Source organism: Candoia aspera, chromosome 6, assembly GCF_035149785.1.
Source record: "Candoia aspera isolate rCanAsp1 chromosome 6, rCanAsp1.hap2, whole genome shotgun sequence".
NCBI lineage: Eukaryota > Metazoa > Chordata > Lepidosauria > Squamata > Boidae > Candoia > Candoia aspera.
The window spans coordinates 3,322,155-3,348,225 of record NC_086158.1 but is presented as its reverse complement, the minus strand read 5'-3'; the positions used below and the strand labels follow the sequence as shown (position 1 = coordinate 3,348,225).

The 26,071-nt window shown below is 45.5% G+C and overlaps 1 protein-coding gene across 1 annotated transcript in view; it reads right to left on the bottom strand.

The window, feature by feature from the left end:
* The window catches only part of PSMD1 (proteasome 26S subunit, non-ATPase 1), a 110,630-nt gene extending 84,793 nt beyond the window's left edge, over positions 1–25,837 (bottom strand). The window contains exons 1-16 of the mRNA XM_063306298.1: positions 25,705–25,837; positions 23,784–23,827; positions 22,368–22,441; positions 22,024–22,193; positions 20,780–20,985; positions 19,364–19,507; positions 18,824–19,050; positions 17,525–17,588; positions 16,769–16,897; positions 15,043–15,131; positions 13,615–13,693; positions 11,625–11,798; positions 10,023–10,134; positions 7,765–7,961; positions 4,933–5,028; positions 3,805–3,869 (exon numbers count right to left, since the gene is read on the bottom strand). Coding sequence (XP_063162368.1) covers positions 3,805–3,869; positions 4,933–5,028; positions 7,765–7,961; positions 10,023–10,134; positions 11,625–11,798; positions 13,615–13,693; positions 15,043–15,131; positions 16,769–16,897; positions 17,525–17,588; positions 18,824–19,050; positions 19,364–19,507; positions 20,780–20,985; positions 22,024–22,193; positions 22,368–22,441; positions 23,784–23,827; positions 25,705–25,720 — 1,886 coding nt within the window. The 5' untranslated portion in view covers positions 25,721–25,837. The remainder of the gene's footprint in view (positions 1–3,804; positions 3,870–4,932; positions 5,029–7,764; positions 7,962–10,022; positions 10,135–11,624; positions 11,799–13,614; positions 13,694–15,042; positions 15,132–16,768; positions 16,898–17,524; positions 17,589–18,823; positions 19,051–19,363; positions 19,508–20,779; positions 20,986–22,023; positions 22,194–22,367; positions 22,442–23,783; positions 23,828–25,704) is intronic.
* Between the last annotated feature and the right edge of the window lie 234 nt (positions 25,838–26,071).

Below are 26,071 nucleotides of genomic sequence, written 5' to 3'. Positions count from 1 at the left end.
AGCATAGGAGTCAAGGGAGCAGATCCCATTCCTTCTGGAGGGCAGAAGATTGGGGAAGACGGGATAGTTCCTCTGGAGCCAATGACTGACTGGACCACAAGTTGGTTTGCTTTAGATTTTTAATGTTATATTTTGGTCTTTTCATTTCACTGTAAAATTCCCTGAGACATCACCATAAGGAGTGGGTGGCCAGCCCAGATGATTTCATTGATAAATTATAAATTTTCTTTTCAAGAAAGAATAATCAGGGATGCCAACCAAGTCCTCCATTCTTTCAGAAAAAAAGGTCCCCATCTACATATATTGAGTTATTAATATTAAGGAAGGACCAGACTCAAAGATCTCTAAGCCACAGAGAAACAGATGGTATGGGATTGTGGAAAGTCCAATTCCCTTTTATTGGCTGAGTTCACACATCACACCAAGCTCTTGTTTGCTTAATAGCTTTGAAATCAGGCAGTATGGAAAGCTAGTAAGGGATTATCTGGACACTTTTTACAGGGAAGAAGGCAGAAAGCAAAGAATTTGGAGGGCAAGGTGTGAGGAAAGTGGAAAAGCAAAGGAAAATGAGACAGTAAGTACAGTATATTAAGAAAGAAACTAAAAGAGAAATGCTGGTAATCCTTATGACAAAGTAAACCAGTATGGAGTTTTTGTTGATGTCCCTTCTAAACAGAAACAACTTGTGTTATTATTATATAAAGTTTCAGCTATTCATCAACTTCTGTTCTGAATGAAAGAAATGGAAAATATGTAACTTGCCCCACCAGGCCTTAAGAAGCTGCACTACCAGAAGAATTAACGAGATAACCTTAGTAGAAGAACTTTGTCATTTTGGAATGGTGGCAACCTTCATTTATCCTCAAAGTCAGTTTAGGAGAAATTAGGCAATCCCTGGCCAGATGAACCTGCTTTCACCACACTTTGCTGGGATCCTAAAGGCAGTCTTGAGCTGACTTTGACTATCAAGTGGATCGTGGCTCAGCGCTGTGTAAAAGCCTACCCACTAACTCCAAGAGGGGACTCACCCAGTTCAACTCCAGTGGCTCTGATGGACGTTGATGTCCAGTTTCACTTGCTTCCTGATGCTTCTTTCAACTAGAGATTCCTGGGAACCTTCTATTTGCAAAGGAGATGGCTAGGGTCCCCTCTTGATCCTATACGTGACTGTTACGTTGCACTTTAAGAAGTATTAATATCCCTGAACACTAAGCTAATTAGCAGGAAGATGATGTACTGATTGCTTAGAAATGTATCTTCCCATTTAGGCAATTTGGGAATGCTTGGAACTCTCCTTTTCCTGCTAAGACTTGAGGATTCAAAGATCAGAGAGCATCCAGTAGCACCTCTTAAGACTAATCCATTTTTAATTCACTCTGAATGTCTACAGCAACATGCTGTAGGGGATTCTGGGAGTTGAAGTCCACACATCTTAAAGGTGCCAGCTTGAGAAACACTGCACTGGAGCCTGCTAGGCAAACAGCTGGCGCTAGGGCATCTGTATCAATGTGGATATCCTATTGTGTGCCTGCTTCCTCTCTTGTAACTCCTTCCTCTCCAATGAAAGGAAACACAAACATCAATTCCCTTCTTGCTAATTATCCCAGCACGGGGGTGAGCATTCCAGAGGGGGGAGAGCGGGGAAAAAGACCGATAAGATTTGCCCTTTTCCTCGGCTTCCTCATGAGTCGAATTCCAGAAACCTTCCCTGCCTTTTGGGCCCACCCGGCTGTTTGGGGTCATATCCCTCTGAAGCTGTAAAGCAAAGGAAAGCCGGAGTAAAATCCTAAGCGCGGTCACGGTCACGTGATTTTTCACTTGGCAACCACTTCGCTGAACAACCGAGTTTCCAGTCCCAACTGCAGTCGCTAAACGAAGATTACCTGTATACTTTTTCTTTTCTCCATGCAGAACCTGGTCAAAATACATTTTTTTGCACATCACCACCTTAATATTAGCCAACCTTGATCTGATTTGCAGCATCCATTATAACCTCATGAAATGTTTTCACGCACTCAGATCCGGTGCTGGCAGCAGGAATTTTCAGTGACAGTCATTCTCAAGTTGCAGCAGCAAGTCTCAGATGCGGGAGCTTCTTCAGAATTCACTTGGCCTCCACCCTCCCCAGTTCTGCATTCATCATTAAACCCATACATGCCTTGTTCTTCCATTTGAAGTATGTTTCCAGGTGGCCTGGCCAACCTGTGAACTTGGGGGGTCATAAGGAATTAATCTCACGGGATTTAAGTCTACCTCTTCCTGACACAAAGAATCTTCCCAAGAACAAAACTGAGACAAAGAGCGCTTCTTTCTGACCTATACATTTGACAAACGCCGCATAGTCCTTGAGTGAAACGAAAACCAACTTCATGCATTATTTGCGGTTTAAAACGTTACATACCATTCTCATAAAATATAAACGCTTAAGAAAAATAGGAATGCTAAGGTTTCAAAGCGGTTTACAATTAAAATTTAAAACAACAAGCCAATGCAAAAACAAGAGTTAGAAAACACGCATTCAAATGGATGGGACTGCAGGTGAAATAATTTCCAATCTGTCTCTACCGTCCACACAAACAAGGTCTATAAAGACAACACAAAGATGGCTCTTGGCATTTATTATCAGATTTATACCTGCCTTTGTTTGCACAACTCAAGGTGGTGTCCATAAGGCTCCTGCGTCCTATTTTCTCCACCACAACAACCCTGTGAGAGCACAACTGGCCCAAAGTCACCCAGCCGGCTTTTGTGCCTACGGGAGAACCGGAACTCGTGGTCTCCCAGGTTCTAGCCCAGCACTTCAACCACTACACTGGACTGGCTCTCAGGGACGCCTGAAGTGATGTAACAGCAGGCATTCCTCAAATACCAGGGGAGAGCATTTCAAAGAGCAGGCACCCCCCCCCCCCAAGACACCGTGTCTGCAAGTGATCTCTGACGGACAATCCACAATTCTAGCTGCTTCACAGGTGACGCACAGCCAGATGCTCACTCAACAAGTCGGTCGCCACATTCTGCAACCAGCTGCAGCTGTCAGACCAGGTACAAAGGCAGCCCTACCTAGAGCACTTTGCAGCAAGCTAAGCATGAAGCTACCTGGGCGTGAACAATAGTGACCGGTGGCCGATCCTATCCAGGAAAGGGCACAGCTACCATACCAATCAGAGCTTGATACTCCTGGCCAAGGAAGCCACCTTGACTTCTGTGGAGGACCACAGTTCTAGGAACACCTCCAAACTGCATACTTATTTCTTCTAATTGAACTGAACTCCGTTTAGAACAAGCGAAATTCTCAGTTCCCAAAACTGGGAGAGACCTTACCATGGAATCTCCACCTGGTCAGGATTAAGTCTCAACCACCATGAGTCATTAGGAGGAGGACAGCAGAAAAATGTGCTATCTAGATAAATAGATTGACAGACAAGAGCTTTATCCAGCCCATGACTGCATCCAGGCCCTAGCTCAGAACATGCACAGCCTCTCCTGACTCAGAGCTTATGATGAAACAGAGGTCAGTGTCATCAATGTGTCATCTGACCTTCTAACGTCCTCTCTGGTGACTACCTAGAGAAGTGAAAGAGCAGTGGGAACGCAACAGTATCTTTGGGCACCAAAGTTCTGCCAGAGCACCGAGGCACAGTCATCTAACTACTTGAAAACCATCCCTGGATGTGAGAAGAGTGCTTCCAACCCCCATATCAGCAAAAACCACATCACTGTACATAGTACGAAACAAAATAAATACTTAGAACTTCAGATAAAACTTTCTGGATACTACCAGCTGGTTGAAAACAGCAATCATACCTGAACAAAATAAAGCCCAGAGACTCAACAGCTGCTCGTCTGACATCATCGTTGACATCGCTCACCTATGAAAAAGAAAAAAAGCAGAAATTAGAGGAGACTAAACATAGGGAAATCGTTCATGTAGAGCATTTATTAGGTATCTGGCTTTAAAGGGGACAGCAAGTCACGTTCATCAACAGAACTTGAAACATTCCGATTATGTTCAGCCGGAATAAGATTGCCATGGGCTGGTTCCAAAAGGTAATTTTTGTTTCCTATTTAATGCGTCACTTCAGTGCTAATCTGAAAACTGATGATGAATAGTATTAAAACACGGAGTCTCGCTTCCGTGACCACACTAAACCAGTGATAAGGAAATATCCCTCTGATTAATTTCCAATTGGCAAAAAGCAACTAGCTGCCAAATTAGTAATTGTAATCTAACATGGGTTTTCAAACCATAGTTTAGTGCAATATTTGGAAGACACAGCAGCGTTAGGTATATTGCTTCTGCAGCAGAATTATTAATTTACAACAATTTTAAGTTGGCTCCTCCTAACAACTCATGAAGATTAGGCTGACTCCTTCTTTGCTGCTGAGGCCCAAGCTGTTTTGAAGAACCTTCCCCTGATGTGAGTATTGTCGCTCTAATCTTATCTTATGTTTATCTTATATTAAGCAGTTTTTACTTCTATACTGTTTTAGCATTACGGCTTTTCTTTTTCACTATGGATATTTTAACTTGTACCTTTTCTGTGTAAGCTGCTGAGTCTTTTTGATTGCAATGACATAGAAACATGTTTAATAAATAAATGAATGAAACTCCAGGCAGCTGAGAGGTGGGCAAAAACAGAAACAATCCTAACATCTGGCTCCATACAATTGACCTCAATGCCTGGATGCTTCTGAGTGGAATAGTACCACTTTCACAGCCTTCCAGGATGAGGTAGGTATATCCCAGGAAGGAGAGTAAACTCAGATTACTACCACTAACAGAGAATTAGCTTGCAGATTTCTCTGCCTTCCAGAAGCTCAAAATGGGATTGGCATAATGTTGGAATCAACCCACTCTACAAAGACTCACACAAGGGTTCCATTTGCTATCCCAAGTCTCCTACGGTCTGCTCCAGAGCAAGGAGCACTCACCGCAACATGCAACAGACGTCTGATCGCTTTGTTGTTTCCGGAGCCACAGTAAGCCATTGCGACAGTATACATCCCCGAACGACGGAGAATAGGGTCCTGGGAAAAGGAAAGCAATTTAAACTTCACTGGGGGGGAAAGGGGGGCAAAATTCATTGGCACAGCAACTGTTTTGCCCACAGATCACTCTCCAGCAAAACCTAGGAAGAGCCCTATCCAAAGCCCTGCCAGAGAAGACATGACTGAGCTAAGACGGACTAACAGATTTATTGGAAGTCAGTTTCCCTGCAAGTTCATTTTCCAACTCTATTTACCACATATTTCCCAAGCTGCAAAATTACTTATTTTTAAAATGCAGCACTACATTCCACCTAGTCCCAAACAGACCTGGTGCGCAATCTGGGGGTCCTTCTGGACTCACCCCTCCACCTCGATGAGTGGGTAGCAGTCGTGGCCAGGAGGGCCTTTACACAACTTTTGGTTGTGCGCCAGCGGCACCCATTCCTGGACTGGGAGGCCCTGTGCTCAGTCACTCACACCCTGGTCACTCCCCACAAGGATTACTGTAACATGCTCTACATGGACCTGCCCTTGAAGAGTAACCAGAAGCTTCAGCTGGTGCAAAATGTGGCAGTGCAGAGTTATGTGCACACCCAGATCGGCACGTTATATCTCTGCTCCGCGAGCTGCGCTAGGTACCAGTTTGCTTCCAGGTCCAATTCAAGGTGCTGGTAATGACCTATAAAGCCCTACATCACATGGCACTGGGGAATTTGAGGGACCGCCTCTCCCCAATTACATCTACCTGTCCCATCAGGTCAGGCAGGAGGGGCATGTTGACGGGACCCAGGAGGAGAGCCTTTTCTGCCTTGGCATCTGCCCTCTGGAATATCCTTCCCCCTGAGGTCAGACTGGCCCTGACCTGGTTGGCCTTCTGGAAGGGCCTGGAGACCCGGCTTTGTCATCTGGCCTGGAGATCTGGGAATGGTGGTAGGGAGCCGGCAAAGTGGCTGCAGCACTAGGGAAATTAACGGGGCTTTCTTCCAAATTATATTTTTATGGTTCTAATAGTTTTTATTGTTTTTTTTAAATATTTGTTAGGGTTTTTTTTATTTTGTATTGTTTTCATATTTTTAACTTTGTAAGCCACCCAGAGTCATGCATGTGAGATGGGTGGCTATATAAACCTACCAAACAAATAAACAAATACTCCGGCCATGCAGATTACCTCTATATGCAACAGAGCTGACACATTTTCAGCTAAAGTGAAAATCCACCCCTTAGAGAAGCTTAAGCAAGGAACATTCTTCCAGCCACCTGCAACGCAGGATTAATATAGATCTGCGTCAGAAGCCTATGTAAAGGTCGCAGATAACTCATTTATTTATTTATCAAATCTGTCACCGCCCATCTCCTCCCACCAGAAGGAGTCAATGGCTTTAAGGCCTGGCCTTAACAGAGTACATGTGAAAACAAGCTAAGCCAAGTCAGGCTCTAACCATGGGTGCCCATGTGTGCCATGCCAGTTGACATTTCAGACCATGGGCAGCTAAGTTTCCCATCTCGCCCAGTATTGCTGCCCACCAATGGTGGCTAGAATTCTAGAGAGGTGACAAGCCACTGAGGCCATGGAGTTCATCCCCCAGTATATACAGAAATCCAAATTAAGGCATAGAATCATTGGCTTGGAAGAGATCCCGGAGGTCTTCTTGACCAGGGCAAGAATCCTCAGACCATCTCGGACAAACAGCCATCCAATCTTTGTTTGAAACATGACCACTGCTTAACAGCTCTCATAATCAGGAAATTCCTCCTTATTTCAAGTTTGCATCTCCCTCTGTAAAGCTTCCATCTGCTGGTTCTTGTCCAGCCCCTGGGTGCTCTGGAGAATAAACGCACTTCTTCTGCCCTGGGACGGCCCTTCAAGTATTGGGAGACAGCTCTTGTGTCTTTCTTCAACCTTCTCTTCTTTAGGTTAAACATACCCAGTTCCTTTAACTGTTCTTCATAGGATTTAGCCTTCAAGCCCCCCACCATCTTAGTTCCTCTTCTCCACTCTCTTTCCAAGAGCAACCAGAACCAAGGCACCCAGCATCCCAGGACAATGACTGACCAGCCTCTGTTTGCATCCTTTTTTTTTTTGTCTTAAGAAAAGTTAAGATGTCCTGACCCCCACCTATATATCTGGAGGCTGGAAAAAGAAATTACTGCCATGACAGGTGTAACTAAGTATGTGCAAAACTTAAATGTTCCAGGGACAGAATACTCAGGAGAACTTCGGAAGGCGCAATCTAGCAATTAAAGGCATGTTTCAGCCATTTCCTGGAAATTAATACTCTCAACTGGAACCAGTTCATGGTGTTCTGGATGAAACAAGCCCATTTCAGGGTAGGAACACCACTAAATCTTGGAAAAGCAGCTTCCAGAAAACCCCAGGCCATCCTTGGAACAGCTGGTATGGCATGAAGAACAACAGAATCTTCTATAGAACAATCCATTCCCAGAATGTTCGGCCTTGCTCAGCTGTAGGCCTAAACACACCATAATTGATTAGGTCAGGTAAACATAATCTAGGAGGCATTATTATTATTGTTATTATTATTATTTTGACAGCTGCTTTGGAGGCCAGTTGCTAGGGAGGAAAGGTGGGCATGATGTTCCATAATCTACCCAAACTGCTGTGGCTGCAGTTCCCAGAATCCCAGCCAGCACAGCTCTTGTCCTCCAGAGGGCGCCTGTTTGGGGACGGATGCTCAGTGGCAAAAGCCAAACATTAACCATTCCTTCTAAACAGGAGCATCAAGTGAGTCCTGCCGCTGAAAGGGCCCCAATCACCTTATCTCTGCAGAGGCTTTCTATGAGGGCATCAGCTTCCTCCATTCTGCCGTACATCACCAGGGCAATGCCAACCGCTAAGCCCCGCAAAATCTTCTCATGCTGGGTTTCCTGGGCGTAGCCCACCATGTCCTCAATGGCCTGAGCGTTTTTAGATCCCAGCATCACCAGGCCCAGGGCCAGACCCGCCGCTTCACCTTTTGGGTGGGAAAGAATAAAGCAGAATAAAAATCTATGGACCGCTTTGACCTGAAAGACTCTAAGTGGTGTGCACAAAAACAACACAAGGTCAATGCAATTGTAAATCCATTACAAACCAATACTCATCCTTCATGGATCTAATCATTCGCTTCCCAAACAGTCAAATTTCAGAAGCTTTCTGAATGAGGCCATGAGAGAGAGAGCTACCCCTGCTTCAGGTAGCAAGCAGTTCCAGAAATGGAGAGCCTCCCCCAGAGAATGCCAGCCTTCGTGCCCCCTCATGTCACTGGTCTGAGATGGGCGGCTATATAAATAAAATAAATAAATGTTAGGGTGGGAGCCAGAGCAGGCACTGTCTGCTGGCACGGACTGGGCGGGCACAGGCTTCCAGGCCCTAAACCATACGGGGCTCTGTAAGTAGTAACCAGCATTTTGATGCTAAATCATAATCAAAAGCAAAGCGACTGCTCTATGGACCATGGAATACAGAAGGGTGGGTGCCATTTATTTGTGTCAGTTTCAATTTGTTTCGCTGCAAACTGGGATTCTTCGGGGAAAAGTGGAGGGGCACCAAAACTTTTGGCCATGCCTGTAATTACAGAAAATCACTGCATTTTGTACCTGTTGAAGTTTTCCATTTTTTCCCACAGCAACAGCCCTGTGAGGTAGGCTGGGCTGAGAGAGAGAGAGAGACTGGTCCAAAAGTTACCCAGTGAGCATCTGTGGTTGAGGAGAGACCCGAACTAGGATCTGCCCCAGTCCAACGTCTCACCCGTCATACCACTCTGGCTCTCCTCTGGGAAAGATGAGCCAACAGTCTGGATTCTGAATTAAAAACTGAATTCTTCCAGCAATGCCGTGCTGCCAAACTAAATCTGCATTCAGTAGAGCACCAGAGGAGGAACCAGACTGACCCAGCAAGCAACCCCTCACATGGCAGGCTTTGGCGGGATTCAGACAACATTCTCAGATGGGCGAAAATGCAGTTGGGTAGTGTGTGGGTGTGTTGTGGAAACCCAGTCATGGTGCATCGTAGAAACTGGGAATTAAGCCACACTAGGATGCATTTGGGCACAGCAAGTTCAGCAAAGACAGCAACTGCATTTATATTAGCCTGGGGTAAGCATGTTGTGTGAATCCATCCTTTGTGTAAGAATGCAGCAGTCTTCAAAGGGAAAAGAGACAAGAAAGAGGATTCACATTAAGAAACACTATTAGACATCACTACTTTGAAATGTCAAGTAACACTTGGATACGAAATATCATAAACTTCTAATACACGTAGTCCTCGCTTAACAACCACAACTGGGACCAGAATTCTGGTCGCTAAGCAAAGCAATCATTAAGCAAATCCGACCTGATTTTACAACCTTTTTTGCAGCAGTCATTAAGTGAATCACCGCAGTCGTTAAACAAACCATATATTGTTAAGAGAATCATGCAGTCCCCCACTGATTTTGCTTGCCAGAAGCTGGCCAGGAAGGTAGAAAATGGAGATCACGTGACCACAGGATGCTGCAACGGTCCTAAATGCGAACCGGTTGCCAAGCACCCAAATTGTGATCATGTGACCACAGGGATGCTGCAATGGTCTAAGTGTGAGGACTGGTCATCTCAGTTTTACCAGCACCGTCGTAAGTCCAAACCATCACTAAACGAATGGTTGTTAAGCAAGGACCACCTGTAATTATATTTCTTAACTTTAGTTCTTTTCTTTTTTCGTTTCTTGCACTTCCTTTTTCTCCTTTTCTTTGTTTTTCTTTCAATTTGTCTTTTAGCGTATGGAAAAACTCTTAATTTTTTTTAAAAAGTCCAGACAGCAGGTATGACTGCATCTTCTTAAATATCCCCTACAGCAGATCTGTAGCATGGCAGAGAGAAGGGCCTAGCCTAGGCTTCTGCCAGGCATGCTAGCTTTCTCTCACTAGAAATTCCACTGCCATCATAACAGTCTTCACATAGGCTGAACGGTGCATCACAAGGACAAGACGACCACCTTCATGAACACAAGGCCATGCGCACCTGGGAATATGGTTGTCTTAGAAGCAGGAACTGACCTGTCACCGCATCGTCCTGATACAAGTTGGTTTTCAGGAGGTCATAGACATCCTGGCGCGCTGTCCCCATGGCAGCCAAGCCAAGCCCCAGGCTTCCCCCATGCCGAACGATCTGCAAGAAACAGCAAGGGGAACATTTGTGTTTTCCAACTCCCAGAAAGAATGCAACCAAATCTTGCAGCTGGAGAAACCACTTTTCACGTCCTTGTTTCACTTTCAATACCGTTCATATTTTGGAATGCAAGCACTTTGCCAACGGTCTGAAACTCTGAAATGGGCATATTTTAGCTATTTGATTTGTTAGATGTCTGTCTACTTTTTCTTTAGCACAGTGTTTCTCAACCTTGGCAACTTGAAGAGGTGTGGACTGCAGCTCCCAGAATTCCCCAGCCAGCTTTGCTGGCTGGGGAATTCTGGGAGTTGCAGTCCACACCTCTTCAAGTTGCCAAGGTTGAGAAACACTGTGCTAAGGAGCTCAAGGTGTTTCTACAGGGATCCGTTTTCATTTTACTCCCAGAAGAGGAGGAAAAAACCGCTCTTTGAGTGACTGGTCCAAAGTCATTCCAAGAGTTTCCATGGCTGAGTGTGGACTTGAACCTGGGCCCCTCCAGTTCTAATCCAACACCTTAACCACTGCACCACAGGTTGTTTTTTTAATTTGTTAGCCTAAAATCCTCCTTTCCTTCAGGAGCTCAAGGTGACAGACATACATTCCCTGCCATTTTGACTCACAACAACCCTGTGAGGTAGGCTGGGCTGGCCCAAGCCCTTCTGTGAGTGAGGGGCTACGATCTCGGTCTCTCTGCTCCTAGTTCAACACTTGCACCACTACTCCACACTGGTTCCTGAGCTGAGGGGGTCTGGCCCAAAGCGCCCCCCCGGGAGCTTCTGTGACTGAGGGGAGACAAGAACCCGACTCTCCCTGCCCCTGGTCCAACACCTTCACTGCTACACCACCCTGCCCTCCTTCCTCCTAGCCTTCTGTTCCTCTTCATTCACTGCGACCTCATTTCCAGAAGCTGGAAAAGGAAACTGGGTATGGGTGCTTCTTAATGGTTTTGTGATTTAAGGACTCTATTTTCCACCTTTAATTTCCAGGACAGGCAACAGAGCTTTGAGCCAAGTCCCAGCAGCCCAAGTGTAAGGGTTGCCTATTCTAAAACACCATCGGACTCATGGGCAGGATCACAAAGATATCTGATTTATTAAAGAATAGTATGCAGGATCACAAAGAAAGCTGAGAATGGAAAAAGCGCGCCAAACGCAAACTAAAAACCCTCGGTGCAAACAAGATCCCTCCCCCCGTAGAATCTTCCCAGGCTCACAATCCCAGGTGCTCCTAACGGCTCCTGATGGTCCACGGGAAAAGTCCTTGAGCCGAGCACATAACCCAAACACGTTCCATTGAAACGAACACAGATAGAGAGCTTGGCACAAGGTTTCACAGCAGCTCCCTCCCAAACAGAAACGCACCTCAGCGCCATGGCATGTGAAACGTTACGATCTATACTGTACACTGAAACAGTGAACATGGCACCAAGGAACACCACCCTGCCCGACCTAAGGTCCTGCCTTCCCTGCATCAGGGGTGGCAGCACGTACATCGTTGCTGGCATTCTTCAGCTGGTTCAGCAAGTAGTCTATGATATCGCCCCCGTGGTTGGCGTGGATGAGCCCCAAGGCATAGAGGCCGCCCCCTTCCTGATAGGCTGACCCCGGAGACGTGTCTTTGGGGAGGTACGTTGCCATCAGCTGAAGAGCTTCCTTCTCATGACCCTAGAAATCCAGCAGAAAAGAACAGGATTATGAAAGGTCGTTCTCCTCCTCCTTCCTTTCCAGAAATCTTCGTTTTCAGAAAGGCACCTGCCCTGTAAATTGCTACTTTGCTGGATGTGGCTTTCAACAGAGCCACGCTCTTTTGAGTTGGGCGACCTTATAAATGCAGTAAGGAATTAAGCAAGTCAATAAATAGTCTACAATTGTTGAAATCATTATTTTCACTTATGTATACTGTTGAGGCCTGTTGCTTCACTTTGTTAGCTAAACTGAACTCTTGGGAGGAAAGGCAATGTATTAAAGTTATCGTTTCTATTAGGCAGAAGTAGGGCCAGAAAGGTACTTCTTAAGCAGAGGATAAAAACAAAAACTCTACTGCTAATTGCCAGCACCTTTCTTTTGTGAGGATTTTGTTGAACCATTTTTAAAAGCTGGAAGCCACCACATTAACTTTGGCAACACTACTTTCATTGCGGATCTAACAAGACCTCCCTTTCCTCTATTTAGCAATTTTAATTCCAGCAAGATGTTTTCAGAAAGAAAATGGGTAAGTATACAACATAAGCTTATCTGATACCCTTCAGTCTGAATGTGTTGACTGCTGAGTTGGGAACAATGTACTAAAGTTTTTTACTTTCCATTAATGTTCATCAGCATTGTTCGACTGAACTGACTATAGAACTTTTATTTATAATTTTCAAAGGATGTAAAAGCCTGTACAGTCCTTGGTGCTCTCTGAGACTTGTTGTTTTTTTGCAGACGTTTCATTGCCAGACTAGGCAACATCTTCAGCCTGAACATGTTGCCTAGTCTGGTAGTGAAACATCTGCAAGAAAACAGCAAGGCTCAGAGAGTACCCAGGACTCCACTGTTCAACCCTGAGCTACAAATATTCACTTTGAAAGCCTGTATATCTTGTCAACTGCCGAAAACCCTACAGACAGTCCTCGCTTAACGATCACAACTGGGACCAGCAACCACCACCGAGCAAAGCGATCGGTAAGCGAGACATCATGTGACTGTGATAGAGTTATGACCTCACCTCCACCACGGTCATTAAGTAAGACATCACATGACCACAACTTGCAATTTTACTGCTGGCTTCTCCTTCAAACCTGCTTATCAGAAGCTGGCTATGAAGGGTACAAATGGCGACCATGTGACCATGGGACACTGAGAGAGTCATAAACACCCACCAGTTGTGATGTGCCCAAATCCCACATGACCATGGGGATACTGCGATAGTTGTTAAGTGTGAGGACTGATCATAAAGACACTTTTTCAGCACTGACGTAACTTTGAACAGTCACTGAACAGGGCGTTGTTAAGCGAGGGCTACCCTGTATTTGAGTTGGGTAGCATATAAATAGAATATTCAACTAAATAAAATATCTTCAAAATGTAAAGCCTGATAGTTGCTTACACCTTAGAGCCATATACTTCCTCTCAACATCCACAAGTGACACATTAAAAGCTCCCTCCGCCCCTTTTCCCAGGATCACATAGATATAAATGGACTCACATGTGGATATAGGTATCAATGAATATAAATGGACTCCACTTGTAAAGCTTCTTCCCGTGATAATAAACATGTGTAAAGCTCCCAAATTATGAAGGGGTGTGCAATGAACACAAAGTGTACAGTACTCTAATTACGTACCACGGGAGAAAGCTCTCCAGCGTACATAACGGTTACATCACCCTTGTTTGAAAGCTGGGTCAGAACTGCAGCCTGCGCAGGGGGACTTCACCCGTTCATGGAGTTGAGAAAGGCTGAAAATCAAATCCAGTGCAACAAATAACTTGGCCTTGTTACCTTATGAATGACACCAAGGCTGGCGGTAGCAGTAAACTTGGCCCAGTTAGTAGCTCTGGCAAGCCACTCCAAATTATCTCTGCAGAAAGAAAAATGGAAAATTTAACCTGGGTTGTTCAGAAAAGCCTAGCAGTGCTTAGATATTAGCAGCTGAGGCCAAAGAGGCCCCATTTTATCTCTCTGGCTTCACTGGTCTTTGGCTCTGAACTACACAAACGTCGTGCTACAGGATGAAAAACGCAAACCCAAATGCAACCGATCTCTTGCTAGTGGCTCCATCCCAGGACACAGCCAAGATTGTCATTTGGCTGTATCATGTTGGAGCATGTGGAGCCAAGCTTGAGCCTAAGAGTCTTGTCTGAGTGCTGAATCAGGCGTCTGGGCCAAGTTCTTTTCAGGGCAAAGGACACTTCCATGACATCATTTGATCCTCTTCGAATTTCACAAACGTTCAAAACAGTCAGATCTGCAGGAACAAGGCACTAAACTGCATCCATGCAGAAGAGCAGAGAAACTGCCCTGAATTATGCTAAAAACAGTAATTTAAAAAAACAGATAAAATTATCACTGATCCCACTGTGAAGACCGATGTAGCTGGACAGGATCAAGGAAACAAGTCCCGCGGGCAGCTCTAAAACGTCTTTAATGCTAGTCTGGGGTAGATCTTGGCAACGGCAAGAGGAATTTCTAACCCAATGTACATTCATTACAGCGGATTTTGGAACACTCTGAAACACTTCTTCCCCAGTTTCTTGCCACCTGGGTGGAGTTGCCATTTATGAGATGAGCTACCAATCAACGTCCTGTTTCCTGCCTCTTGGCTCTTTACGCTTGCTCCCCCTTCCATTCCACGCCAACCTGCCCACAATGCCTTACACCCGCTAGAAAGGACAGACTGCTCCGACCCAGGCACCACGCAGCGATTCCCAGCAAGTCTGTTCCTGGTTCACATGCGAATGTACATTTTGTCAGATTCCCTGATCAGGGGTTTCACAGAAACCCTTATCAGGGCATCTCCCATCGTGTCATTCTCACAGGTTGCAGGATGGGAAGGAGATGGGAGGGGGTGTGTGAAGTTGGAATGTAAGGGGTTGTTTTGGCTATGAGCACATCAAGGACGTGAGGTTGAGATACGACAGGGATACCATCTGGATGGGAGGGGGAGCGACACGCTTCGTGGGAAAGGGGACTAGCGAAGGGAATGTAGTTTAAAGTAGGTTTTGGCGGGAAGTCTTTATTCGCAGCTTGCCTCCTGTACCGTTCATTACGCTTCAGTAAAACAGTTCAAAGAACTCCAGTTTCTTGACTGTGTGTGTGTGAATGCTCGAATGAGCAGGTGCTGACAGGTTTCCTTCCCTTCCAGCCTACTTTCCATCAGCCCAACACACCTCTGAAGCATCCTTATCCTGCTCCGCTACGTGCTATTACCTAAGGAACTGATCACTGGTTGTTCCACAATGCATGAAGGAATTTGCGATAACTGTGGCGGTGTGACACACAGAATTCCGCACCGCATCCTGGAGAAACAGGAGAGCCAAAGGTCATAACAACGCAAAAGACACAACAAAGCGGTGGCAAAATATCATTTGTTACACAGTGTTTGAGTCCCTACGTCTTACCTGAATCTTGAAAAGCTAAACAAAGGATTTTAAAAGAGAAAATGGTGGGAATTTTGGAGACATCTTCTTTTTGAAAATTGTAAATTCAGGATGGTACTACTTTTCTGTGACTGGGCCAAGACTGGTGAAAGGTGAAAGGTCCCCTGCGTAAGCACCGAGTCATGTCTGACCCTTTGGAGGGATGCCGCTTTTGCGATGTTTTCTAGAGTAGTCTGCTATAATTACCTGTTACAATTACCTTACAACGTAATCTTTTAGAAGAGAATGCTAAAAATGTTTTGTCGATTGGTCTGTGGGAAAGACCTTGGGAGACTGGGCAAAGGGATGCTGCCTGGGGAACAGTCAGATAAGAGGGAACATGGCCCGCAGCTGCATAGTGGGTGGGGCAAGAGGCTCAGAAGGGACCCTCCCTAGTTTCTCGGACTGTAAAGGAGCTGGGGGGAGAAATGTCCTTTCAGACTTGCAAGATTCTGTTAATGTAGCTTTACAATAAAGGGGAATTAGCTCATCTGGTCCTGTTTCCTCTCTGGTTCACCTGGTAAGGCTGACAGTCTGGGACAACAGTTCAATTAAAAAATAGGGAATGGTTCTCCTAAGAAAAAATTGATGAATTTGGACATATTGAGCATCAAGATACACAAAGGAGCCTTACTTTTCATGTTGTACGGGGTGGACAATTTCCATCAAACTTAGAGATTCCATGCGGAGAAATTAAGCCATAATCCCAGCCACTTGCAAATGGACTAAACCAGTGTTTCTCAACCTTGGCAACTTTCAGAAGTGTGGACTTCAACTCCCAGATGCTGGCTGGGGAATTCTGGGAGTTGAAATCCACACATCTGAAAGTTGCCAAGGTTGAGAAACACTGGACTAAATAGTTAAAAAGGGGAACAGCTGCTATTTCTATGGGTAACCCTGAAAGGTTTTAAACCAGACTGATTTAAAACTGAGTGAAATTGGAGGGTATCCTCATTGCAAAGACCAAGGACTATTTCATGCACATGTGGCATTTGAGTCTTCGCTTCCTCTGAGTGCCTCAGATTCTCATGTTAAGCAAAGCTATGGAAATGCCAGGTGGGGTTGTGAAGAGCACCAGCCCAAAACCTTTCCAGAGTTTTCTGGGGAAATCTAGTCCTGGGGGGGAAAATGACTTTGGGCCACCTAAGTCACTCAGATCTCTTCTGACTCTTCTCAAAGGATCTTAACATCTTCTCCAAAGCAGGAATTTTGCCATCACTCATCTTATTCTGTCCATGGAGGATAATGTGGCTGCAGACATCAAGTGAGATGGGTGGACTACCAAGGTGCCCGGCAACAACCCTGAGTACTGCCCGTCAGACTTTCTTCTTCGAGTTCGCATTATTTAAAAAGAAGTTGTTGTTATCTATATTTGAAATATACCACTGGGAAGAAGAAAAGTATGAAAGAAAAGAATCCTCAACCTTTTGCAAGCCTTTCAAGGTGTGTTATTCAACTTCTGGGCAAGCCACAAAATGAGGACACACACACACACACACACACACACACAAACTTACCTTCGTGTTTTTTAGAATCATGAGGTCTGTATTGTTGTTTCGTATTAAGAACTGCAGGTGTAATTCAATGGCCATTTCCCCACTTAAAATCTTTATCATTTTGGGAATCTGGTCCTTCGTTCCTGAATTCTTCATATGCATGCATGGAAAGTAATACACAAAACCATTGTTATTTATCTGATTCATTTGATGGGCTTAAATGTTCCTCCAGTCATCACTGACTCAGAGTGGCTTTGATATCCGTATTTTATCTTATTCCATAAAATAAGGTTAGATCAAATGACTAACAACCAACTCACAAAACTATGCCAGGAACAATAAAGAAACTCAAATGAAAAACAGACCACCACACTTTAAGAGGGAACACCTCATGACACCTCTGCCCCCAAGGCTTGGCGAAAAGAGCATGTTTTAGTGGTTTTTCTGAAGCCCATATTTGGGGTGGGGAGGTCATTGGGGGGAGGGGGATGGGAGCGAAGAGGATCCTGAAGATGACATTCCCTGAGTGAAGGAACCCAAAGGGGCCTGATCTTACTGGATGAGCAAAGGCAATTGGAAGAACTTGGCATCAAAGAAACCCAGAGAACTAAATTTACCAACTATAGTCTACAGCTTCAGCGTGTTGTCTGTACCCAGCCAACTGTGGTCCTTCAACAGATCCCAATGGCTTAACATGATGGGTTGAGTGTGGACTGTGTGGCAACACGCAGAGACCGCCATCAATGCAGTGAGTAGGTTTTGCGCAGCAACACTTACTGTTTGAGCTGACTTCACTGTAGCAGCTGGGCTACCTGTCTTCTCCTCTGTCTCCATCACCTCTCTGGAAAACAAACATTTGCACTGTTGCCCTCTCAGAACCATCCAGGAGGTACGAAGCTCGTCATACAGGCCTAAACCTTCTATGAGCCTCCCCTGAAGGAACAAGGGAATCCTGTTTTCCTACCACAGGGAATTTGTATCAAGACAGCTGAATGCTACCCAAGGAAAAGAGAACTAACCCCTGCACCTCCCAATGGCATCCAGACTTATTAAACCAGGAGATTCTGCTGACTGTAATAACCTCGACCACCAGAGTAGCACATGGCGAAAATGCCAGGAAACAAGACTGATTAGTTGATTCAAAGGAGGTAATGCCCCGATTTGCACAATGCAAACGGCTAGGGCTACTGTCACTCCTGGCCACATGGTTTTCCCAGGGACCTGACAGCATCTGAGCAAAGAAACCTTCAGCAACCCAGATTAAATCAAGAACCACTTTGAGTGGGTGGCAGACACCAAGGCAGCTGCCACTTCCCCATATTTTTTCCTTATACTTTTGGGGAAAATCCATGGTGGTCCTATCAAAGTCAGAGAAAGCCCTTTTCTATTCCCTGTTTCACTGTCCTCATCTGTTGGGCAGAAAGAAAAGCACAGCCAGGCTGCATTGAACTGCTTCTTCCTGTGTCTGGAGGCAGAAGAAAGGGCTAGCTTCAAATTAACTCTCCCTTTCAGATGCAGACAGCACTAAAATTTAGGTTCAGGTGAACTGCCCAATGACTTACTCTGAGAAATCTAGGGTAAATTTGGGCACAACTCCACCCATCCATCCATCCATAGCTGCCCATCTACCAGAAGGAACTCTAGCTTTAAACTACTGGGCTAAAGGAAGTTTTAGGTGTTACATTTGGATCGACTTATGGCTTTGTGTAAATGCAAAGGATACATTCATTTAAGAACTGTGAATCACAGGGCAGGGTCAGTGTAGTTTCAGGATAATCCCAAGAATTGGGTACCATGTTTACCCAATGTATGCCCAGTATAAAGAGAAAACATTTCCCCTCCAAAGAATCACTTCAGACAGGGAGCATCATTTTACATTCACAGGGAATGGAAGACACTTGGATTGAGATGTCAGTGGCTGCAGGGTCTTATGGAAAAAGTTATCTGTAATTTATTATCACACCGCCAACAGCCCCGGTTAAACATGTGATTTTGTTCCCCTTTTCTGCTCTTTGCACAACACTGCTCATCCTTAAAGGGAACAGCATGATGGGTATGTAAGTATACATGCCTTACCCTTCTTTTTCGGACCCAGGGACCGTCCCCGTGTTGGTAGATCCAGGCACGGAGGCAATGGGGGTGCCAACACTGCGGAGGTTCTGAATCACCGAAGAGAGGAACTGCTGACTGGCACTTTCGTACAAGTCAAAACAGATCTGGTAAGCCATGAGAAGGTTGTCCTCCTTCACCAGCTTCTCCAAGATGTCGCTGACGGCTTGTGGGTCATCCAAGAAAATGAGGCACTAGAGGAGGGAGGCCAAAGACCAAGTCAGAGGCCAGCTCATGCTGGGCTTCAAAAGACTGCTGCAGCAATGATTTCTTATCCCTTACTGCAAAATGGCCCCGAGTTATCTGTGCTAGAAGGAAGTTCTCACCACTGCACACTCATCAGTGAGCGTGCATTTTTTTTCCCATATAGTCTGTATTTGACGTTCTACTTGTACCCCTCAATCTGAGTATTAACCATGACATTATCTGGCCAACTTCTACCTCATCCCCGCCTACCCCCCCACTGCAGCCATATGTACAAGCACCTATAAAGACCCACCGTATTACCTGACACACATTGATGAAATCCGGTTTTTCCAGGTTCATGTAAATTTTAACCAAAACTCTCAACACTTGATTGCGGAACTGTTTATTTTGCATCAAAGACATGCAAAGTTTTAAGCTGTAGGCCAGCATTCCCGGAACATCATTCTATCGAAAACAAAAAACGTCACATTATTTTTCTCCCATTTTCAACGTTTTTTTTAACAACGTTCTAACAATCCTTTGGTTAGAACTTTTATCTCCTGTGACAAAAGGTGAACTGGGTCAAGAGAAATCAAGAAACTCTCTCTAAAACGGCTTCAGTAATAATTCCTATAGCAAAATTACCAACATGCTCTAAATCACGTAGATTTAGAGCTCATTCTAAATGCAGGATGGGGAACATTTTGAGGTATGGCGCAGTGTTCATTTCCAAAGTGCACAAGCTGTCTACAGTTCATGTTACACAGCACACAATAGTCACTAGATGGTTTAGGTGAAGCCCTGTTAACTTCACCCACATTAATCTGCAACACAGATAGCGCTTCACAATTCTGTCTGCCACCTTTACATCACCTAACACGATGCAATAGTTATTACGCTCATTTTCTACCTGAAATCTTCCTAACGGTAAAAGCAGCTAGACGGTGGGCCCAGAAAGGCCGTGGGCTCCCTTTGTTGGAAGCCTTCAAGCAGAGGCTGGATAGCCCTCTGTCAAGGATGCCTTGACTGGCATTCCTTTGCTGAGCAGGGGTAAGACTCAATGGCCTACGATTCTAAGAAAAGATGTCACATTATTTAATCAGTCACGTGATTTCGACTTGACTCGGGATAACCAACAAGACTCATTTCAAGAGCTCCACACTTAGGTCGTTTATTTACGTGAAAGGAAGCCACATGTCTGACATCTGCAGCAATGTTAGTACAGCGCCCTGCTCTATTTGCCACAGCGAACAAGGCAACCTAATATAAGGTTTCAAGAGTGGCTTGTCTTCCTTGGCTGAAGCACCCACCTCTTTCGAAAGCACAAAGGGATCTCAAGAACCACCTCAATGGTTGAGTTTTGGACCACCCATTTCAAGCAATCCTCTCTGTAGCAGCACCTGTCCTGTGGAACAGCATCCCACCAGAGATCCGGATGGCCCCCACTCTGCTAGCCTTTTGTAAAGCACTAAAAGCCCTGGCTTTCCCCCAGGCGTTTGGCTGGGAGGTTACGGGGACTCTGCCAGTTAATCTGTTTCCTTATCAGTTGCAACTGTTGTTTGTGACCTCAGACGTTATAATTTGCAGTGTTCACATTGTGGTTTTTCCCTTTGTATGCTGCCCTGAGATGGGCGGCCATATAAATTGCCTAACTAAATAGAGTTAAGCATGCAATGCCCTCAAAATGATATAAATATCCTAAACAGTACCTCTTCACATCACCCCGCTTTCACCTACCGATTCCAAAATGGTTTTCTCAAAGATATCCAGCCTGCGGGTCTCCAAGGCAATGCCGATGGCCTGTTTGTACTTGTGATCGTCTAAGCAGCGCTGAAACATCTTGTTTACGATCCCTTCCAAGCGAGGATCGACTGCTTTCTGGGCCCCCTCAGCCAGTTCGGCATTTTCCACACACTGTTTGGTGTAATGGTCAATGCATTTTGCTGGGAAAAGAGCAAAATTCTTTAACATTCTCTAATGTTTACAGATCTGTTCTAATTACGAACATGCCTGATAACCTAGAGGAAAATCTGAAAGTTACGTTTTGAAAAAAGCTTTGTATTCCAAAAGGTTTGATGAAAACATTTCTCAGTACTATATTGTGATTACTGTCATCTGAAAAGAAGGGGAATCTATAAACACAACCAAAGTGTAATGGTTGCCTATTCTGACATACTCAGTCTCACAAGGGGATTCTTTATGAAAACTGATTTATTGAAAGAATAGTATGCAAAACAAAGAAAGCTGAGAATGAGCAAAAGCGCGCCAAATACAAACTAAAAACCCTCGCTTCAAAACCAGCCCCGCCCTTCCTCCCTCCTAGCAACCACCCCCTCCCAGGTGTTAGCAACCATTACCCACATCGGCCTGAGAAAGTAACCTTGAACCGAGTCACTAACCCAAACATACATTCCACAGTTGCAGCAAGAAGATTACAGCCCGGCACGGCTGGAAATTTCCAACCCGCAAACACGGGTTAGAAAAGTGACATGCGAAACGTTACGATGTATACAGAACATTGAAACGATGAACATGACACAAAGTCTTATGGACTGGGTCTATTAATCAATCACGCAAGAGGATGATTATATGTGCCTCTAATGCTGAGTTCAGAACTCAACATTTCTGCCAATCTCAACTTTCATGCTTTAAAAACAATACATAAAACAATTACAAAGGGCTGCTTTTTTCCAACGTAACTGTCAATACCCAAGTTAAGGGTGACCTCCTGTTCTTTCAGCACTAGGCTTCCATGTATTTCAATATTCTTTGGAAGACCTAGCTGGCATCTCCATTTAAGTGCATTAAAACGTATTAAATATCCTCTAACATAAAATAGTATGACACACGAAGCATCTTTCCCGTTTTCATAAAAGCCACGGGGCTGAGACACGTTTGAGTATTTTGTGAACCTTTTGGTACAGACTGCTGAATTAGGACAGCCGGGCAAAGCCCTTTCCAGCTGCAGCGCACAGACTTACCGATAATGGTCTCTACGTATTCAGAATTGTCATTGACGTTGAAAAGGTTGCCAGCTCCCAAGGCATAGTTCAGGGATTCTTCAAAAGCTCCTAAGTGATAGAACACTTTGGAGGCCACCAAAGCAGCAAACTCCCGACTACGAAACCCAACATCTTCATACAGAATTTCACTGTGGGTAAAGGAAGGAAGGAAGGAAGGAAGGACGGGTTTGGTACAGCCCTTTGTGAACATCGTTTCCTTTAGCATTTCAACCTAGGAAGCATCCCAGAGAAACAACAGATACATTTTACCCCAGGCTTTCAACTGACTGCTCTGAATCTGAGACATAACCTTTTTCTCTTACATTTTATCCACTGATTCAGAGATCTCAGCCCAGAAGTCATTGACAACGGCGTTCAGTTTGTGGAGAGCAAATTCCTGTGAAAAGAATGAAAACCACCGCATTTAGACTTGCAAGAACACAGAACTCCAGCAAGTGGCTGGTAGGGCAAAAGGGTAAGACCATCTCTGGCACAAATTCCATATTGGCACATGTGGCCTTGCACTTGCCAAAGAGGGTGAAAAAGTTATCACCATCAAATTTCTCGGTAATATTTGCCCAGGAAGAGAACCATCTTGCTGAGAATCAGCCTACGGATGGCGCTGCAGGTTAAACCGCTGAGCTGCTGAGCTTGCCGATCGGAAGGTCGGCGGTTCGAATCCGTGTGACGGGGTGAGCTCCCGTTGCTAGTCCCAGCTCCTGCCAACCTAGCAGTTCGAAAACATGCAAATCTGGTCGATTAATAGAGACCGCTTCAGCGGGCAGGTAACGGGTGTTCTGTGTAGTCATGCCGGCCACATGACCACGGAAGTGTCTACAGACGAACGCCGGCTCTTCGGCTTTGAAACGGAGATGAGCACCGCCCCCTAGAGTTGGACGCGACTGGACTTAATGTCAAGGGAAACCTTTACCTTTACTTATGACCACCGTGCTGGGTGGGCAAAGTCTGAGAGTCACGGTCCTATCACAGCAGAGAGCAGAGATTTGGGGAAGCTGGACTAGATATATCTTTCTCAAAAAGGAGTCCTACTAAAGATTGTAGATAGTGGCAAAGACATTGCATGACTTCTTCCAACTTTTCCTCATGTTTTCAACCAGAAGTGTGCTGAATATACTACAAAACTGTAAGCATGTGTGGCCAACTGTGCAGCAGTTGGGGAATACCCCCACTCCTCTTCGTTCAGACCTCTTCCTCACCACAAGCAAAGGACTACCTTGTTCAAAATGGCTGTTACTATTACAGCTACTTTCAGAGACTTTAATATTTGTTGGTTTCTTGCCCACAGTTGTCTCTTCTGAATCCATCCTGCTATCACCAGATACCAGAATGCATCAGTGGTTTATCAAGACTTTTGGTTGTTCAACAGGATGACACTACAGCCTAAATTAATTGCACTAAGCTCAGATATGAAAGCGCTTGTGGCTACTTCCAACATATGATTTTGAGAACTATATTAACTTAATCCAAATATCAAGTATTTCAGTTTCCATTCACATCCTCTATCCAATTGTTTTAAGAATAGCGGCAACATTGCTGATGATGAAAATCCCACTGTTTAAAAGTGGAGTATGTACAGACTTGAAGACAGCAATCTCGAGTTCTTAAGCCAGTAAAAAGTAACACCCGGGACAATCTTAAGTTTTAAAAATATTGTAAGTCAACCCTCAGATGCTGATGTACTTTTATTCTGAACTCAGACCAAAAGCTTACAAGCCCACCTTGAGTTCTGGCTCTTCCTCATCCAGAAGGGAAATAATTCCAGCTGCAAAAAAAAAAAAAAAAAAGTATTAACCATCATATCGAATTTATACTTTAAAATAAACAGGGTTATTTCAGTATTGCTACAGTAAAGAGAATAAGTGCGATTAAATATCTACAAAATTAGACATGAGAACTTGATTTTTGATAATTACAGTTAGTGCAACCTTTTAATAGCAAAGAAACTTTATCACCAACTATTCTGATTCTACAGAGCCAGTTTGGTCTAGTGGTGAAGGCTCCGGATTAGAAGCCAGGGGACCTTGAATTCTAGTCCTGCCAGTCCCCTGTGCTGGGTCACTTCAGGCCAGTCCCTCTCTCTCATCCTTAGGAAGAAGCTACCGGCAAGCCAAGGGCCAGCTGCTGTAGTGGATAAAGGCATCAGGCTAGAAACTGGGAGATTCTGAGTTCCAGTCCTGCCCTAGGGTGAGTGACTTCGGGCCAGTCCCTCCCTCTCGGCCCTAGGAAAAAGGCAATGGGAGTCCACTTCCAAAAATGTTGCCAAGAAAACTGCAGTCAAAGCAACCATAAAACAACATTCTAATATCAACTAAAATGAAATGAACAAGACCTAGACAACAATTCTAAGCATGCTTACTTGGACGCAAGTTGTGGAGTCTTAAATAAGAGGTATCCTTTAACTGCAAATCAATGGCCCCAAGACAGAAAATGATATCAGAAGGGAGCTAACTTCAAGTTCTGTTAATTCCCATCCACTCATTTATCACCAGGTTATCACATGTGGCCTGTTTTTATGTGCAGCCTTTATGATTAAAGGCATCTCACTTTCTAAGGGCTGGAAACTGCTCCTCCTCGTGAAAACTAAGAACGCTATGAAGTGTTGTTAATGCTTTCTAGGAACACCAAAAGTAAAAAGCACAGGTTTGTAAATCTAAACAACTCACTTGGCAGTTCTAACTGCAGGGTTCCAAAAACAAGACAGGAAAATCACTTCTCAAGGCTTTTGAAAATCCGGCAGATTTGTAAAAAAAAATTGTCCGGGGTAATAAATACATTTCTCCTCCTAGCACCCAGTCCTCTCTGCTCCTCTGGCTTCCAACCTGGTGCCTTCTCAATGCACTGGGACTACAATTCTCAGCTAGCACAGTGCCAGGTTGGGAAAGTCTACTTTGGTTTAAAAAGATGCTCAGGTGCGCCAGGCTTCCCCACTCTGGGCCGTCCCAGACATCTAAGACTTTGATTCCCGTCTTCCCACAAGCTAAAGATTATGTGAATTGAGCTCCAACACATCGAAATGGCACAAGACTGGGAACAGCTGGTCTGGATCTTCTGGGCTCCACTGTTCCCAAAACAAGTAGAGAGGGACCAGGCTGGGTAATCAGAGGAAGCTGAATATATCCTAGCCGTACCCGCTATAGCTAACATACTACCAGGGCAAGGGCTGCATTCACGCGATACAGTTCACTATGCCTCAGTTTAATGCATTGACCCCATTTCCCGGACTAGGACAACCCCCCGAAGCTGATGAACTATTCGCCCCACCCACGTGACCAGGTCAGGTAAAGACGATCACCTGCCTTGGCGTGTCACGCATGTCGTGTGAACCCAGCCGCCCCCTCCGTTTACGGCCCGGAGTCTAACACGGCCTCAACGCGTGGGGTCATCCGAGAGCCAAGGTAACCCGCTGGGCGACCCACCCCTTGCGTTCACGCGGGGCTGGGAACCCCAAACCGCCCACCGCCTGCCAGGCGCACTTATGCTTTCGACGCCACCGCTGGAGCGACCGCGGGGGGCGGCTGCCGGGCCGGGCGCCCCGGAAAGGCGGGGGGTCGCTTCGGGCCCTGCCTGACTCAGCGGAAAGGGTCCGGGGCGCCCTCTGGGTGGGCAGGCGCCCGCTCGCTCGCTCGCTCGCTCGCTCACCGGCTGAGGTGATCATGGCGCCGTGAGGTCGCGGTCCCGGCCGGCTCGGCGCTCCCGGGGCGGAGAAGGGGCGCAGCGAGGGAGACTTCCGAGAAGATGCCGCTTCCAGCCCGTGACCAAGCGCATTCGCCGCTTCCGGAGCAAACCCGGAAGTGACGCTTTACAGCCTCGACGGCGACAGGCCCATTTCAGGGCCCGGTTTCTTAGCGACCGTAGGGCGGGGGAGTGGGGTCGCCCTTTGCAAACGCCTGCTTGGAAAGCTGCGGACGGCCTTGGGCTCGAGAGGCGGGGAAGATGAAAGAGAAGCAGCCAAAAGAGGCGGAGGCGAGGGGGGTGTTAGGGGAAGGCGACGCTGAGGCTGCTAAAG